At 37.4% G+C, this 19,731-nt stretch overlaps 2 protein-coding genes across 5 annotated transcripts in view; one reads left to right on the top strand and one right to left on the bottom strand.

The window, feature by feature from the left end:
* The window catches only part of LOC137089058 (guanylate-binding protein 1-like), a 32,525-nt gene extending 18,924 nt beyond the window's left edge, over positions 1–13,601 (bottom strand). Inside the window, exon 1 of one of the 3 annotated variants that reach the window (XM_067452501.1) lies at positions 13,471–13,601. The gene's annotated coding sequence lies outside the window, so the exon portion shown is untranslated. Of the gene's footprint in view, positions 1–7,549; positions 7,689–13,470 lie in introns of those variants that run through there. The other 2 variants (XM_067452502.1, XM_067452500.1) reach the window with 2 other exon arrangements.
* On the top strand, positions 7,916–19,266 carry gbp1 (guanylate binding protein 1). 2 transcript variants are annotated; one of them, XM_067452499.1, is made up of 12 exons: positions 7,916–7,985; positions 13,814–13,872; positions 14,621–14,838; positions 14,934–15,061; positions 15,142–15,251; positions 15,336–15,535; positions 15,668–15,910; positions 16,034–16,182; positions 17,159–17,290; positions 17,547–17,759; positions 17,854–17,956; positions 18,090–19,266. In XM_067452499.1, the coding sequence occupies exons 3-12, from the start codon at positions 14,649–14,651 to the stop codon at positions 18,485–18,487; spliced, it is 1,866 nt and encodes a 621-aa protein (XP_067308600.1). In that variant the 5' UTR covers positions 7,916–7,985; positions 13,814–13,872; positions 14,621–14,648; the 3' UTR covers positions 18,488–19,266. The 2 variants fall into 2 exon arrangements, with proteins under 2 accessions (XP_067308600.1, XP_067308599.1); XM_067452498.1 differs by lacking the exon at positions 7,916–7,985 and having other exon boundaries at positions 13,625–13,872.
* Positions 19,267–19,731: the final 465 nt, after the last annotated feature.

Below are 19,731 nucleotides of genomic sequence, written 5' to 3'. Positions count from 1 at the left end.
CTGACGCTTGACTGGCCACGTCCAACTAGCCGCTGTCGAGTATAACGCGTTCTCTATCACTGAAACTACAATGAAAAACATACTTTTATGATTGTGAATATAATCTTAGGAATCCATTTTTTTGAATGATAGACGTTTTAGACGGGTTTCTCACTAATAAGGCAGTCAAATGTGTGTGATCATGACTGGGTGCTTAATGACGCTTGACTGGCCACGTCCAACCAGCCGCTGTCGAGCTACGAGTAGATAACGCGTTCTCTATCACTGAAACTACAATGAAAAACATACTTTTATGATTGTGAATATAATCTTAGGAATCTATTATTTTATATGATTGATGATTTAGACTGGTTTCTCACTAATAAGGCAGTCAAATGTGCGTGATCATGACTGGGTGCTTAATGACGCTTGACTGGCCACGTCCAACCAGCCGCTGTCGAGCTACGAGTATAACGCGTTCTCTATCACTGAAACTACAATGAAAAACATACTTTTATGATTGTGAATATAATCTTAGGAATCCATTTTGTTGAATGATAGACGTTTTAGACTGGTTTCTCACTAATAAGGCAGTCAAATGAGCGTGATCATGACTGGGTGCTTAATGACGCTTGACTGCGTCCAACCAGCCGCTGTCGAGCTACGAGTATAACGCGTTCTCTATCACTGAAACTACAATGAAAAACATACTTTTATGATTGTGAATATAATCGTAGGAATCTATTATTGTGAATGTTAGACGTTTTAGACGGGTTTCTCACTAATAAGGCAGTCAAATGAGCGTGATCATGACTGGGTGCTTAATGACGCTTGACTGCGTCCAACCAGCCGCTGTCGAGTATAACGCGTTCTCTATCACTGAAACTACAATGAAATACATACTTTTATGATTGTGAATATAATCTTAGGAATCTATTATTTTATATGATTGATGATTTAGACTGGTTTCTCACTAATAAGGCAGTCAAATGTGTGTGATCATGACTGGGTGCTTAATGACGCTTGACTGCGTCCAACCAGCCGCTGTCGAGTATAACGCGTTCTCTATCACTGAAACTACAATGAAAAACATACTTTTATGATTGTGAATATAATCTTAGGAATCCATTTTGTTAAATGATAGACGTTTTAGACTGGTTTCTCACTAATAAGGCAGTCAAATGTGCGTGATCATGACTGGGTGCTGACGCTTGACTGGCCACGTCCAACCAGCCGCTGTCGAGCTACGAGTATAACGCGTTCTCTATCACTGAAACTACAATGAAAAACATACTTTTATGATTGCGAATATAATCTTAGGAATCCATTATTGTGAATGATAGACGTTTTAGACGGGGTTCTCACTAATAAGGCAGTCAAATGAGCGTGATCATGACTGGGTGCTTAATGACGCTTGACTGGCCACGTCCAACCGCAGCCGCTGTCGAGCTACGAGTATAACGCAGCGGTGCCGTTGCCGCGTTCTGTGTGAAAGGCCCATAACGCGTTGACTGCTTTAATAGTGAGAAACCCCTCTCAAACGTTTATTATACAAAAGAACATATTCCTAAGATTATATTCACAATAATAAAATAATGTATTTCATATGAAAGAATATGAGGTTGGGCCCCCTAAACATAGGCTACAGGCCAACCTATAGCGATCCAAAATCATTGTCAGCCCATTAATTATACACTACTCAAACAAAAGTTTGAGAATGGTAATGATTTTTAAAAATGCTTTTAAAGAAGTCTCTTCTGCTCACTAATGCAGCATTTATGTTATTAAAATACAAAAAAAGCTATAATATTGTGAAATATTATTCAAATGTAAAATAACTTCTCTAGTATGGGAATATATAATTTATTCCTGTGATCAAAGCTGAGTTTATCATCATTACTCCAGTCTTCAGTGTCACATGATCCTTCACTAATCATTCTCATATGATGATTCACTGCTCAAGAAGCATTAATGATTATTATCAATGTTGAAAGCAGTTGTGTAGGCCTATAACCTTTTTTTTTTTTTGGATTATTTGATTAATTATTATTATTATTTTTGAGAAAGAACTTAAATAAATGAATTAATGATTTATTCAGCAAGGATGCATTAAAATGATTAAGTGAGATTATAGACATTATTAATGTTGCAAAAGCTTTATATTTTAGATAAATGCTGTTCTTTTGAACTTTCTATTCATGAAATTATCCTGAGAAAACTGTTTTCAGCACTGATAATAGTCATAAATGTTTGTGGAATCCTTCAAATCCTCATATTAGAATGATTTCTGAATGATTATGTATCGTTAGACTGGAGTAATGAGGATAAATTCAGCTTTGATCACAATAATTTAAATATATTTTTGGGCCTATTCAACTAGAAAAAAATATATTTAACATTCTAAAAATATTACACTAATAATGTTTTTGCTGTATTTTGGATCAAATAAATGTAGCCTTGGTGAGCAGAAGATACTTTTTACAAAAACATCTTACCCTTCTCAAACTTTTGACCGGTTGTGTATATCCCCTGCATATTTCCCTTCTCAAAGCTGAGCCTTGGTTTACACAGTCTTTGCAAACTGATTGTTTCTGTCGCTTGTCCCTCTGTCACAGCTGTTTAGTTAATTAACTTACACATCTAATCTTGCACTTTGTGACCGTTAACTGAAGCGTTGTGCTGGAATTCGCGCTCAGCAGCTGTGAACAAAGCCCGCGGAACGTTTTATTTTCTTTTATTATTATTTTTTTTTTTAGATTATTTGATGTTCTACATTCTTTTTATTTTCAGTGGTGAAAAACCTATTGAATAGACTATCTATCGCTGTAGCCTCGGTTTTGATCACCAACGCAGAACAGCACCGAACCATGCAGTAGCCATACTAGCCTAAATGGGGGGAGACATTTTTTGCCAGAAATGCAGAAATAAGACATCTTTTTTTTTTTTTTTTTTTTTTGTTACTCTGGTAGATTTTTTACATTTACAATTTATATTTAATTACTACTAGTACTGTTACTACTAATAAAAATGATCTCTGGAAGCCCCAAAAGTGCATGGGCCCTTAGAATCGTCACTCCCCCCCCAAGCTACGCCCCTGCTATAATCACAATTGCCCAAATAATGTAATGAGATTTTTAGATTTGTGTTCTAAAAATAATATTTGAATTGCAAAAATATGAAATGTGTGGAAAAAAGTAATTATTCCAGGGCTATATGAAATATAAAACTGCTATGGCACACTTAAATTATTAACTAGCCGTTCAAAAACGGTGGATTATTCGAGAACAAAACTTTGCTGAGAGATCCACTATACTTTGTTTGAATCCATTATATATATTAGCACTTTGAGATTTTGTTTAATATAAAGTGCATTATAAATAAAATGTATTATATATATATATATATATATATATATATATATATATATATATATATATATATATATATATATATATATATATATATATATATATATAAATGGAAAGAAAGAAAGAAAGAAAGAAAGAAAGACAACTTTGACCTGTAACATTTTGTTGTGGAAAATAGCATTCATATGATATTGCCTAACTCACAATTTCCTCTTTAATTATACTTTAAGAAACGATTTTTTTTCTCTCGTTATTAGCCTTTTTATGAAAATAATTAAACAACAATAAAATATAGCCATTAAAAAAAAACTTGCATAGCCTATATAGGCTAACGTTTGTTAAGAAAATGATTAATACAGATGATATAAAATAGTGACCCGCATTAAAACAGACAAATTAAATATTTGGAAATTCCCCTTTAAAACGAATGTTTCGCTCGACAGCGGCTGGTTGGACGTGGCCAGTCAAGCTTTGTTAAGCACCCAGTCATGATCACGCACATTTGACTGCCTTATTAGTGAGAAACCCGTCTAAAACGTCTAACATTCACAATAATAGATTCCTACGATTATATTCACAATCATAAAAGTATGTTTTTCATTGTAGTTTCAGTGATAGAGAACGCGTTATACTCGTAGCTCGACAGCGGCTGGTTGGACGCAGTCAAGCGTCATTAAGCACCCAGTCATGATCACGCACATTTGACTGCCTTATTAGTGAGAAACCAGTCTAAAACGTCTTTCATTCAACAAAATGGATTCCTAAGATTATATTCACAATCATAAAAGTATGTTTTTCATTGTAGTTTCAGTGATAGAGAACGCGTTATACTCGTAGCTCGACAGCGGCTGGTTGGACGTGGCCAGTCAAGCGTCATTAAGCACCCAGTCATGATCACGCACATTTGACTGCCTTATTAGTGAGAAACCAGTCTAAAACGTCTATCATTCACAATAATGGATTCCTAAGATTATATTCACAATCATAAAAGTATGTATTTCATTGTAGTTTCAGTGATAGAGAACGCGTTATACTCGACAGCGGCTGGTTGGACGTGGCCAGTCAAGCGTCATTAAGCACCCAGTCATGATCACGCACATTTGACTGCCTTATTAGTGAGAAACCCGTCTAAACCGTCTATCATTCACAATAATGGATTCTTAAGATTATTTTCACAATAATAAAAGTATGTATTTCATTGTAGTTTCAGTGATAGAGAACGCGTTATCTACTCGTAGCTCGACAGCGGCTGGTTGGACGTGGCCAGTCAAGCGTCAGCACCCAGTCATGATCACGCTCATTTGACTGCCTTATTAGTGAGAAACCAGTCTAAATCATCAATTATACAAAATAATAGATTCCTAAGATTATATTCACAATAATAAAAGTATGTATTTCATTGTAGTTTCAGTGATAGAGAACGCGTTATACTCGACAGCGGCTGGTTGGACGTGGCCAGTCAAGCGTCAGCACCCAGTCATGATCACACACATTTGACTGCCTTATTAGTGAGAAACCTGTCTAAAACGTCTATCATTCACAATAATGGATTCCTAAAATTATATTCACAATAATAAAAGTATGCATTTCATTGTAGTTTCAGTGATAGAGAACGCGTTATACTCGTAGCTCGACAGCCGCTGGTTGGACGTGGCCAGTCAAGCGTCAGCACCCAGTCATGATCACGCACATTTGACTGCCTTATTAGTGAGAAACCAGTCTAAATCATCAATCATACAAAATAATAGATTCCTAAGATTATATTTATGATATTAAAATATTGTATTTCCATGCAGCGAGAGTGAAAGAGAACATTTTATACTCATAGCTCAGCAACGGCTGAGACTGGCAGCCCAGCGGCAGATCACGTGACCACCCAGAATAAGACTGGCAGCTCCCACCACCCACTGACAGGTCACATGACCACCCAGTGGCGGCTCCTCCCAGCCAGTTGAAGATTGAACCCCTTCTCTCAAACCGTGATCGGAGGAGTGACAGGCGCAAATAACGCAGACGGAGCGCGTGACTGGTGCATCTAACCGTGACCGGAGGAGTGACAGGCGTAAATAACGCGGACGGAATGCGTGACAGGCTCATCAAACCGTGACCGGAGGAGTGACAGGCGCAAATAACGCAGACGGATTGCGTGACAGGCTCATCTAACCGGGACCGATGGAGTGACAGACGCGAATAACGCTGACGAATCGCGTGACAGGCCCATCTAACCGGGACCGATGGAGTGACAGACGCGAATAAAGCTGACAGGTCGCGAGGCAGCTGCTACTAGCGGTGACCGGTCGGATGTCAGGCACGTAAAACACTGGCTGATCCAGTGCCAGGCACGTAAAACAGTGTCACGCCCGTTTCACACATACTCCGTCTGCAGTGCGTGTGCGTTGCGTATTTTTTTCCGTACCCATGTTAACGGATTACAGCTTTCACACTGCACGCGGATGCGGTCCGTCAGTCCGTTCCAGGTGCGTTGCGTCTGCAGCAGTGCACGGATCGTTTTCGTACCGAGTCTATTTTTTGCTGCGCTGCGTTGCTGCATTAAAGTGATAGAACATTTTTCGCATTAAAATAAACATGTACTGACGCGAAAATCTAGTAATTTCAAATCGGATGCATATCATTTAAAATATACTCTTGTTTCAAAGTCAACACATGGCTTTTTTTCTCAAGTAAAGCAACAAAACGACACCTTACCTGGTATTTAGGTAAAAAAATGTGCCATAATGGAGAGCACTCGTACTTTCTTGGAGGTGAAATGCAAAGTTATTTTTGACCTGCAGGATTTCTTTTAAAAGGGTGTAAAAACGAAAGAAAAAACGAGAGTCGGCTGTTTTTGAATAGACTATTCTAAGTTTCTAATTTAAAATGTTTATGATTTTAGGCTATAACCTATGTTTAAATGTTTTGCCTTTTGTGTGAGCTAAATCTAAAGTATATTTATATATAAATATGAATTAATGAATTTAATAAAATGTTGTTTAAATGTAGGCTTGTAGCCTACATTAACCTGTCTACTCAGAAAGATTAAACAAAGAGAATTGCAATTCTGATGAGCTATGATCAGTAACAACTTCTGGATTTTAAATAAAAAATCATTAATAAATGCTGTGTTTGTGTATGTAAAAGCGGATCAGTTGCGGACTGCAAACGCAGCATATGTGAAAGGACTACAGGGTGTGGGGCTCCTGCAACGCACACGCAACGCAACACGCACCGCACACGCACTGTACACGGAGTATGTGTGAAACGGGCGTCACGTAAAGCAGTGACAGGTATCATTGGCAGCTGCCCCTGCCACGGAAAGATTTTACCCCCTCTCCAGAGACGCGCGTGTGGGCGCACACACAGCTCCAGCAGGGCCTGCGCGTACACCATGGTTTACACACACGAACACCCATGAAAACAGCACATCACCTTTACAGTTGTTCAAATAAAATAAATATATTTTGTTCGTTACAATTCCTACGTGTCTGTTTACTTTGGTTTCCCGAAATGCAAAATAAAATCGAATAAAACGCTGGTAAATAGAAAGTCCCATAAACGTCCTGAATGGCCGCTTGACGTCCTGTGAACGTCCCCGTGAATGTCCGGAGGACGTCTTTGAGGACGTCCGCGGGACGTCAAGAGGACCCTACACATGGACGTCCGGGGGACGTTCGCGGAGGCCATTTAGGGGACGTTCTGGGGACCTTTTTTTGTTAGCTGGTACTGGCCAGGCTCAGCCCTGCTTCAGTGGGAAACCAGTCTTGGGCTACAGGGTGATGGCTGCTGGTTTGTGAGATGAGTGAATTATTACATGCCTGAAATCTGCTGTTTTGGAAGAGAACTGCATTTGTGAGAACGTCTGCCTGAACTGCATTTGCACATCGCTTTCTGTTTGTTTGCAAGTCGTGTTTTCCTTTGCAAATCAGATCGTGTTTGTTTGCAAAATGCTGGATTTGTTTGTTTAACTATGGCACAAAAATCATTCCATAGGCTGGTCTATTTTATTAAACATCAGATGAAATTATTTCTCTTTTGATACAGGCGATGCTGCTGAGTCATTAATACATCACCAAAGAAAAACAATTATCACAGCGATGTACAAGTCCGATGTTTTACGTTAGTGATTATAGTTTGGTAACGCTTGTGTCACCCACTACAACTAACAAGGTGATAAGCCTGTGCATGAATGTAGTTTAGTTATTTACCGCTGTGTTGGCCTCAACGTTGGAAGAACTTCGAAGAAGCACGATCATTTAATAATTAAATTCCGTGTGGTGAACCTATGATAAGCAGTCGGCGCTCTGAAACCTCCAGTAAGTGGCAGCAGGTGGCCGTCTTAATGAGTGAGTCATTGAGTCGTTCATTCAAACGATTCATTCAAAAGTTAAATCGTTCAGTAAGACACTTGCTGATCTGTTTAATAGGATTTAAAAGGTAATGACGTTTTTTTTAATTATTTTTTATTTTTATATTATTATTTGGTTCTTCGATATCCATGGCCCACACTCCAGTCCATTAGATGGCGGGAATGCACCTATCGTTTGTTTGCCAGCCATAAAAAGCCAGAAGAAGAAGAACACTTGCTGTGAACGATTTTCGCAGCTGAAATAGAACAAAAACACTCAATATTGCATCTAAAATGTAAGTGAATGTTAATTAATTGAAATGTCATATGAAATCAGGGTCATTTTCAGTCGGGATTGTATTCAGGAAAACAGCTTAAACGCTCAAGTATTTTAATTTCTCCTCGAGAGGCTGGACACGAGCGTCAACAGCGCGACCGCCAGTTCATTATATTATTATCCACTATCGATCGCCACTTACACTAAATTAAAGCACAATCATTCTTGCATCTTGGTGATTTGCTAGATTTTTTTATTGGCGTTTTAATCAGGCTCTTGTTCTACGGGCAAGTATCTTCACTTGTCCCGAACAAGCGTTAATGTCGAGCCCTGCCTATGTGACAACACAAATCACTTAAACACGTACAAAAAGTTTCATTAAAAAATAGGGCTGTCAAATATGTTAATAACGCGTTAACGCAAATTCATTTTAACGGCACTAAATGTATTAACGGGCATTAACGCAGCGTGCATTTTCTGTTTGATCCGTGGCATAGCCCGTAGTTGGAAAAAGTGAGAGCAGTCAGACGCAAAGGATGCAGCAGCAAACATTAATAGGGAAAGAAAAGGGTTGACATTAACATTAATATGCTAAACCAAAAGTGCAGTTATTGCCTACATAAGCTACCACATTTTTTGTTTAACTTTTATTAGACTTCAGAAAGAAAAGTGCGTTTTTTTCACTGAGCACATTCTCTGCAGTCTGAGCGCGATGCACTGCATGTCTGAGGTAAATCATTAACACCATCACCGATTACAGTACACCTGTTTTACTGAACTAAATACATTACAATCGGCTAAAACGAATGCACAGGTTACTTTCCTGAACAAGCGCGCTCCCGAGTCCATGTTCTTCACACTGTCCACGTGAATCACGGCCCAGTTCGGCGCGCACACGCAAAATACCGGCAGTTCAATAGGGAGCGCGCGTCTCTTAAAGGGGCCGCACTATATTCCTACTCATGGAATATGGACCTCCTCCAGGTATGGTGTGGTTCTGGTGCGCTCACTGGTACACATTACCAATTTTTCATACGAACTGTGCCCTGCTCTGAATTAAACGGCCAGTGTAAAAACTCCCTTTATATTCTTAAAATGAGAGAAACTACTTACTCTTCATTTTTAAGTTTAGGCTTAAGAGACATGAACAATTTCTTAGATAAACATCTATGACCTTTGATATGTCTAATCTTCATGCTGTATTGATTATTATTGAATAAGTATGCTTTCACTAATAATAAATGTACATTTGCACAAAGCATGCATATTTGTCCATACTCATGTTGATTAGAGTATTAAAAACGTAATTTTAGATTTACAATTGCTAAAAATGTGCGATTAAATTGCGATTAATCACGAGTTAACTCATGACAATCATGCGATTAATAGCGATTAAAAATTTTAATCAATTGACAGCCCTATTAAAAAATAATTACTGTAGAGCGAAAACATTTTCATATAACTGCAAATATATGTTTGACAACAGTTATACTGAGTTTCATTAGTTGACAAGAACTGCACAGCACAATATCTATATTTGTCTTCCTTGCAATAGGCTTTGTAGCTGCTTGTTATAAATTAATTTTGTATATATGAATTATATGAATTTGTTGGCAAAAAATAAATCATATATAGCTTATATTTACTGTCAAGTGATTTTGTCCCATATTGTTAAATTTGTGTAATTTGAGAGTAGTCATTGAGGTCCACCCTATTCCACCAAGGTCCACTCAGTTAAAAATTTCTGGCCTCGCCACTGCTCGGCGCTGCTGTGACATGTTCACACTGCTAAGAGAGAAGCGCTTCTGCAGAATAAAACTGAGGGTAACGCAGATATGACACGATTGACAGGCGACTCCCTCAAACGCTATGCTGACACGTCCCGGTCCTTAGATAAAATAGCAATTTTCTCACAATTTACAAATAGTTGGAAACATTTGGGATATTGTAAGTACTCAACGGAACAAAATATATAACACTGGCCTAGTGGTTTTTGGATATTTTACTGCAAAAATACTACATAGTGCACCTTTAAGAGTTATTTAGATCGAAATTAGTCTTGCTTCACGGTGCAACTGGAAAACTCAAGGAAAGTATATCGTGGTCCTCTCCTCAACATATTGTCTTCTCCTCTGCTACAGGTTTGTGTGTCACAGAAGATCGCTCGGGTATCATGTTAGAACCAAGAAATAAAAAGATGGAAAGAAAAAAATAGAAACAAGGAAGACAAAAAACAACAACAACCTAGCCTCTGAATCAATAGCTTTTGCTCTTATATAGACACATAGCTAACAATGGCTATGTCGATTTTTGCTCTCACACAGGCGCACCTCCACTACAGGTGTGCGTGATCATAAAATGGTTTCGTAAACTAGTAGAATGTATTACTCTATTCAGTCGTCGTCTTATTCAGAATGCATGAAATTAATTAAATCTCAAACTTTCTCATACTTTTCGAAGGGTTTTTTAATCTAAATTTTATCTCAAGATTCATGTCAGACTTTTTTGATGATTTTACTTCTGCTTTTAACACCATTCAGCCCTTTCTGCTCGCTGATAGACTGATTGTGGATTTTAACCTTGATTTGAATTTGGTGGGCTGGTTATTGGCTTTTTTTAACAGATAGATCCCAGAGCGTGAGGGCCAACAGCACCTTATCTGAAGTCACTTTTACATCCACTGGTTCTCCCCAAGGTTGCTGTCTATCTCCTCTCCTGTACATCCTGTACACAAACCAGTGTTGCAGTTTGTACCAGGATAGATACATACTTAAGTTTGCTGATGATTCTGTCATTGTCAGCCTACTATCAGGGACGGGACCATGGGCCAGTCCTCAGGGACTTTGTAGAGTGGTTCGATAGTTCCTTTTTACAGCTGAATGTATCTAAAACTAAGGACATGGTCATTGACTTTCGCAGGACACCACCTCGCTTTACAGTCATGGTTATTAAAGGACATTGAGCTCGTGGAGACATACAAATATCTTGGAGTCATTTTAGACAACAAACTGTGTTTTAAACCTTTGGTTGATGCTGTCTCAAAGAAAATCCAACAAAGACTGTACTTTCTTAGGAAAATGAACACTTTTAGTGTTTCTTCAGAAATGATGACTCTGTTTTATCTGGCTTTTATTGAATCGGTTTTATCTTTTTGTATAGCTACTTGGTTTGGAAGCCTCTCCCTGACAAATAAAAACAGACTTGGTAGTCTGGTCAAAGTGGCAGGCAAGATTTCCAGGAGAAGTCAGGCTAAACCTGGGGAGTTATACATAAAACAGGTCCAGAGGAAAGTTAGAGTCAGTCATAGCTCATTTACAGGATCATCCCCTAAGAACAGAGTTTGAGCTTTTGCCCTCTGAACGGCGCTTTTCAGTTCCTAGCTGCAGAACAAAGAGGATGCAAATATCTTTTATTCTGTCAGCAGTAAGGCACCTTAATGGCACTTAGTACATTATACTAACTTGTACAAGTTGCATTTTTGCACTTGATCATGTTCAGTATTTTGTTTATTTATTTATTTATTTATTTGCACATTATGTACATTGGGCGTTATTGTGAATTCCTTCCCTGCTGGTTGGTCTTTGTTGGTGAGTGTTGTTGTATGTTAATGTGTTTATGTGGAGCATTTGCTGCAAATCCAATTTCCCCTTGTGGGACAATAGTAGATCACGTCTACTCTTCTCCATCAAATTAGTCTCTTCTATCATTGTGCATGCTCGGGGCAAAATAACAAAAGAGCTCATTGGTCAATCACAGAGTATTAATCTAGAATGAATTTGAATATATTTTTTTATTTAGTTTTAATCATTTTTACATCTCTAATCGTCTTTTATTAAGGTAATATTATATATCTAAATTGTGTATAAATTAAATAATTCCCTTTATTTAAAACTGTGTTAACAAACTCCCCATCCAGTTATTTAATTTTCATTTCATAGTCAGGCTCTTATGATGGCTTCTTATATACAAACATAATCCCCCGATATTCTAATGGTCTCATAATTAAAAATTCAGTATATGTAAATAAATAGCCCTCTTCATTTCTTAAAGACTTTGGTATCCCAATATCTCGACAGTACATTATTTTCAGCAACATGACAAGCCAGTGAATTAGTAGGTTTCAATAGTTGCTTTGCACAGTGTGTGACATTTTATCTTTATTATAATCAATATATGCGGCTAGAGTTTTGACACTGAGTCAGTGGGCTCAAATCAAGCAGAGATACTTGTCAAGCAGAAATGTGGCTAACTCTGCATCGGTTTTTAAAGGAACTATAAGAAATGTATTTCAATTAATCATAGAATAATATGTCACTAGACATTAAGAAATCATGTTAATTTCAAATGCTTATATCACTGACAACAGTTGTCTGGCCAGGATATTTTGTAATTTTAAAATTGTTGTTGCAGCCCTCAACTGATGTTGATGTTGACATGTTGAGTTTTGGCCTGAAGCTCCACCCTCCACCTATCGACCAATCACGGAGTCAGTAGTGTTTTGGCATCCGGGTTGCCAGATCTGCTCTAGTTACCACAGCTGCAGATCTACAAACGTTCCTGCTGGATCCTGCAGCCTATCTGGCAACCTCGAGTCAGGAGGAGGGGGAGAGGAGATGGTGATTGTCATACCAGTTTTGGCCACATTCTTACATACACTTCCTTTAATCCTTTCAGGACACGTAGCTCCCTCCACCTCGGAAAAGCTACTCCGATATTTACGACATTTGTATTATTATGGCACTGTCTAATTCTATCTTTTTGTCTCTTTTATCATTGTCTTCGTTCTTTTTCCGTTTACCCGTCTTTATTTTGTGAGCAGGTTCTATTCAAGGAATCTGCAGTTTGGATTGTTTGTCCACTGTAATCACAGCTGCTTGCACACTGGTAATCTTGAATTTGAATGCCTGACTGTATGCAGTGTGCATGAGAGGAGGTTGTGATCAACATGCACACAAGCTTGATTGACACGGCTAAGACACTCCTCCTGGCTCTGATTTGTTGTTTCTTACCGGGAGCTGTGTATTTCTGCAAATGGCAATAGGACCACTGGGAGGAGCTAGATTTTTTTCACAGATTATCTCTCTCATATTCTACTGTCAGGACATAATGACAGGTTTAACAAATATGTAAAAAAATACATTTTTACAAAAGTTAACTACTGCATATTTAAACCAGATTAAACACTGTCACCAGTTAAAAGTAAGAGATATTTCAATGTTAATCTGATAATTTACCTTTTCTGAACATTTTTGGCTTTCAAATCACAAGTAGGCCTAGTGACCTATTAAAATGTATTGCCCCACAAAATAAATCTTTAAGCATTCTGTTCATAACATGCTAAATTATAATTATCCTAGAACAAGCAATTCCCGAACAATAATTAAGATTCAGGTTTGCAATGACACATAGCACACCGCGTGTATGCTATAGGGGGCATTCTCGTGATTGTGGGCTATAGCCTAGGCTACAAAGTAATAAAGCTATAGCAAATATTATTAGCTTACCTTACCGACAGGCAGATGAAGTAAATGTCTTTAAAACTAGTCAGTGAGGCCTTTAGGGTTGTTTGCTTTGTAATGGTCTTCTCAAAACAACTGTTGACAGGCTCCTCCTGTGCGATCCCATCTTATCGTCTATAAATGGCACGAAGACGAGGCGCGTTCTCTCATTGGCGAATCAGTGAAAGTGAAACTAAAAGCGAAACAACGCTGGTTCGGTTCGAGTTTGGATAGTTTCCTTGAAATCAACCGTTTAACGTCAACTCGGCTTTAAATCTACATGGGCGCTGGGCGGATACTGAAAAACAACACCAACTTTGCACTAAATAAAACCTGGGATTCCTTTCAGTGCGCAGTGAGAAGTAGCCTATCGTGGAGGAGCGTCGTCCTAAATACACTTGGAGTCAGGTAAGTGAACTTTCTTGGCATTTGGTCATTTATTAAAAATACTTTTTAATGATTTAGCCTACATTTTATTCACAATGCGATTTTTTTTAAATGGACATCTATACGTAATATATTTTAATTTAGTCTAAATATTATAACACTATATTATTTAAATAATGATTAGCCTATTTAACGCGCAGTAATGGAGATTCTATATATATGAATATCCGAAGGCTTTGAAAACTGTGTCTGATTAGCCTATTGTTCCTGAGTCCAAAATTACTTTAATTTAGGCGGCGCATGGGGCCTCGAAAAACTTAATAGTAACACATTTATGCCCGCACTCAAAAAAATGTAGATATCTTTTGATATCATAATATTTACCTTATCACTTTCAAGCCACTTAGCAGTTTTGAAAATCATAAAGGCAAGTTACTCTAAGTCATTGACCTTTATCTTTCCTTTATAATCAATATGTGATCATGCAAATAAACCAACTATTCTAATGAAATCAGAATTCTTGTAACATTGAATAATATATAGTTGACCATAGTAAACATAGTTTAAGGTAAGAGTACTGTATACAGCACAGAATAAAAAATACAGAAATTCAAAGAAAAAAAAACTTTTAATGGCTATATACAGAATGTAGCTAAATGTACAGTATCTTTGAGAGTACATTAAGAATTCATTGTTTTGAGGTATGAGGTCTACAGGTTTTATACATTTTGTTTACAGTAAAACATTTTTATTTATTTACCACCTTTAGCAAACAGGAAGAGCTAGAGAGAGCCAGCATGTCTAATGCCACATTAATGCCTTCGCCCATTTGTTTGGTGGAGAATGTGAAGGGATCTCTCTGCGTCTGTAAGGATGCCATTGAGCTCCTGAGTAGAATCAAGGAGCCGGTGGTGGTGGTGTCTGTGGTGGGACTCTACCGTACGGGGAAGTCCTACCTTATGAACCGCCTGGCAGGACAACAGTCAGGTGAAAGAACTCTCATGGACATGACACCGATATGGCAACTTAAAATGTGAATATTAACTACATAATGCTAATAATAATAAAAATAATTGTCTTAGGCTTTGCTCTCGGCAACACCATTGAGTCGAAAACCAAAGGCATCTGGATGTGGTGTGTCCCTCATCCCCGAAAAGAAGGACACACTCTGGTGCTGCTGGACACAGAGGGACTCGGCGATGTGGACAAGGTGAGGACAGGGATTGAGCTGTAGACTTATTAATATTGTTATATGGTCGATGCTTGGATTTTGAAGATTGTGTGTTTCAGGGAGACTCTAAGAATGACAGCTGGATTTTCTGTCTGGCTGTTCTGCTGAGCAGCACTCTGGTGTACAACAGCCGCGGCACCATTGATAACAATGCCGTGGAAAATCTGCAGTATCCTTTAACCTGCCACATGTAAGACCCCTCTTTCATTTATACAACCTTTGCAAGATGCTGTTATTTCTCAATGTGCTGCAGCTATGTTAGTGAGCTCGCTGAGCAAATCAAGATCAGATCGGCAGAAGCAGGAGACGAAGAGGAAGAGGAGGATTCCAAATTTGTGCAGTTTTTCCCATCATTCATCTGGGTCGTCAGAGATTTCACCTTGGAACTGGAAATTGAGGGAAGGAAAGTGACTGGGGACGGGTACCTTGAGTTTGCCCTCCAGCTGAAGAAAGGTATTTTAGATAGACATACCGTACATATCAAGCACCAGTATGTGAATGTAAATTAATAGTCTACAAATATTAACAACCACAACAAGGTTTTTTTTTTGACATATTCTTCTTTTTCTCCTAAACCTCATTTAGGTGTGAATAAGAAAACCAGCGACTACAACCTGCCCCGTCAATGCATCCGAAATTATTTCCCATCCCGGAACTGTTTCGTGTTCCCATCTCCAGCCTCGCCTGAAAACATGAAGCGCTTAGAAAGCTTGCAAGAACGGGATCTTGTACCAGATTTTCTGAAGGTCACGGATCGTTTTTGTGACCACATATTTCACAAGAGTTTTGTGAAAACACTTAAAGGAGGACACAGGGTTACTGGCAAATGTAAGTGTTTACCAATGTAACAGTTATTGGAACATTTCAGTGTTAAGAGTGTGAACTTCAGACACATAAGCCTTTATATTTAAAAAGGTAAAAATATGTGGATGTGTTTGTGTGCGTTGTCAGTGCTCGGGCATCTGGTGCAGATTTATGTGGATACAATCAGCAGTGGGAAAGTGCCCTGCCTGGAGAATGCAGTGGTTGCTCTCGCAAATCTAGAGAACCAGGCAGCTGTTGAAGAAGCTTTGAAAGTGTATCAGAGTAGGATGGAAGAGGTAAGACATGCACAATTTCATATATTTAGTCAGTGCCATTACTTAGCTGCCTGTTAATATAATGATTTTATGTAATTGTAGTAGCAATAATCCTTTGTTATTCTTTCTGACAAAAAATTTACTCTTCGTTCAGGTTTCATTCGTTTACTGAGCATTCTTGCACAATCAAAAAACAAACAAAAAAGAAACTAATAAAGGCCTTCTGAAGCGAATCTATGGATTTTTGTATGAAAAATATCCATATTTAATACGTTATAAACATCTGATGTCATCTCCACGTCAGTTAATTTTTTTCCGTAAGTTGAATACAGAAGGCGGTCTGCCGGAAGCTAGCTATTTGACTTTTTAATGTGTTAAATATGGACAATCTTCTTACAAAAATGTAACTTGCATAAATAACATTAACCTAAACCAATTTTTAATAGAGTCATGGTCAGAATTATTGGCACCTATATGATCAAAGATGGCTGTAAAAATAAATCTGCCTTGTTTATCCTTTTTAGGTTATCATTCAAAAAATTCCCAAAAACCTAACTTTTCATTGAAGTAAAATAATGGAAAGTCAGGGGAAAAACACTTTATGGACATCTTGTTCAGAGACAAAAAATTTTTTTAATAAATGGGTGCACCCCCACACACACACTTTTTTTTATTTTTACAGCCACCTTTGATCATATTTACCAAGGTGCCAATAATTTTGGCTGTGACTGTATCTACTCAATAATTTGTGCTTTTTGTGTTAAATTACAATTATTCAAAGCATGGCTCTTACAATGTTAAATAAAAATTGATATAAATCTACATATACAGGTCACTTACAGCAGGCAATAGTTTAAAGCATCATGTTATCCATTTAACATGTTAACATTCAGTAAATAAATAAATCTCTGCCTTTTTCATATTAAAGTTCTTTAATTAAAACTGTTTAACTTAATTGTTACAGCCATTCAGTGATCAAGCATGTTGTTCTTGGCAGGTGAAGAACAATTTCCCGGTAAATGTGGATGAAATTTCCTCGCAGCACCAGAAGTTCAGCAGTCTGGCCACCTCTGAGTTCATGAAGCGCTCCTTTAAAGATGAAAAAGGAGAATTCCTAATAAAACTGGTGGTGAGTTTCAAATCCACAATTATGTGCACACTCATAATAATGCAGATATATTCTTAAATATGCAAAGGTTTGTTAATTTAATCATTATGCATTATTTAAATACTTCAGCTAAATACAATTTAAAATGTTCTTGTGTGCATGGGAAAAACTTTTTTAGGGAAGTTTGAGTGGGGCATATGGTTATTTAACAAATAACTCAGCTAACATGACTTTTTCCTGTGTGTATGTATGACGCATGTACTGTTTGTGTGTTTAGGAAAACATAGATGTACACTATATAGGCCTGCTGGAAGAGAATGTGAATGCGTCAGAGAGAACGTGCAGAGATCTGCTGAAGAATCTGTTCTCTGACATGAATAAACGACTGCAGAATGGAGAGTACAGTACGTCTGGAGGATATGAACTCTACTGCAGAGACAGAGACGCCATCGTTGAGCAGTACCGCAGAGAACCCAACAAAGGTGTATCGGTGAGGACATGTTCTGTGTTTTTATGAAATGCTTCTTTAAGTACATATGGTTATGAGTACTATAAATTAGCTCCAATACTATTTTTATGTACAGGCTGAGGCCATGCTGAATGAGTTTCTGAATGATCGAGGAGCTGAAGCAAACAGCATTCTCTACACAGACACAAAACTCACTGAAAACGACAGAAAGATTCAAGGTAAATCTTTACCAATTCATTCAATAGGTTGTTTAATCTTTGGAGCATATTGGAGTTCAGGTCCTTGAGGTTTAGTATTGGCATCATTTTTGACATAATTTCTCTCTTTGTTTATTTTTATCTTGACTGGCAGAGGAAAAGGAGAAGAATGCTCTGCTGGAACAGAAGTGTAAAGAGGAACAGGAGAAACGCACTGAGAGTGAACGAATGATGGCGGCAGAAAAAGAGCGTCAGGAGGACCGAATGAGGCAGCTAGAGGAGAAGTTCAATAAAGAGCTGGAGCAGCAGCAGCAGGAGATGGACAGAGCCATTGAGAGCAAAATGAAAGAGCAAGAAGAGATGCTAAACAAAGGCTTTAGGGAGAAAGCTGAATTTCTAAATGAAGAGATAAAGAATCTTAAAAAAGAAAAGGAGGAGAAAAGTTCTGGCGGTTTTATGCAGGACTATATAATGCCTATTATCAGCACTGCAAAAGACCTCATTCCCGCCTTACTCCAATACAGGGTGATGATGAAAGGACTCAAACGATAAATACACATTCAGTGCAAATCACTGTTAAATTACAAATTGATTTTATAGTTATATAGTTTATAGTTAGCCCACAAAAATAAATCTTTAGCAAGTTTATTTCGTACGATTATATTTAGTTTGTAATGTCCTAATTCACATTCTTATATACACAATATTAACACAGTACGGTATATTGTACACAAAACTAATTTACTGTGTTGCTGGTGAAACATACAAGTTTGTCTGTGTTCAGTAACCCATTTTTTTCTTACTGCTTGTTTTTGGATGTAACCAATGTATTCTTTAAACAATCTGTTACAATAAATACATTCATTAGATTCAAATTAATTGTTATTTAACTTGTAAGTTCATACATCTTGAAACCGTTTTCGTCAAACACCCTTTTTACTATTTTTGGTGTCAATTTTACCCCTAAACTCGGCATTAAAAGCTGATCTAAACAACTTTTATTATGAAAAATTTATTATTACAAGGTGAGGATTCAGAATACAAGAAATGTCTGCATGTAAAGTTTGAATCTTCGAATTTTGAATCTTGAATCTCATGGGTTTTCTCAGGAATTTTTCAATTGGTTTTTAGAATTTATATACATGTAAAATAAGGTCTGTGATGAACATTACTTGGGAAGATTGTTCAACAAAAACTACAGTCATACCTAAAAATGGATTGAGAAGCCTTTTTTAAAGGGCAACTAAAGCCTAAAACAGCTTTTTTATATATATATAATCTGTAAAACTGAGGCTTTATTACTGCTGTTCATTGATCTGAGTAAATGTTTTGACTTTGGGTATAAAGTGTTTATTATGCCAAAAATGAAAAAAGTACATAACTGGAACAATAAAAAACAAGACCTAGATCAGAATAAATATGAAAAGCCAAAATAAAGTACCAGAAGAATGAAAATTTTATATATAATGTGTGTTTTTGCAACTTTACTTAATGATGACACTTTGGTAGGCGACCTATCTAACACAAGTTCTGCAATAAAACATGCAAATTTGAATAATAGGCTATGAATAAATCACCACCCTCCATTTCAGGACGGTATACATTTCCAAAGTTATTCTCTGCATAGCAATTGTTCCTCTTAAAATAATATATCTACTCAATTTGTCTTTATCCACAGATTGCATTTGAAAGGGTATATTTTTTGTCAATAAGTATAACCACCCCTCTGAATTCAGTGGATTGCAATGTAAAAGAAGAAAAAGACAGCTGTCAAGTCCACTGCTTTTTAAGATTTT

The sequence above is a fragment of the Pseudorasbora parva genome, chromosome 9, assembly GCF_024679245.1.
Source record: "Pseudorasbora parva isolate DD20220531a chromosome 9, ASM2467924v1, whole genome shotgun sequence".
Classification (NCBI taxonomy): Eukaryota; Metazoa; Chordata; class Actinopteri; order Cypriniformes; family Gobionidae; genus Pseudorasbora; species Pseudorasbora parva.
Note: the sequence above shows the minus strand (reverse complement) of the source record. Positions and strands in the feature narration are given on the sequence as shown.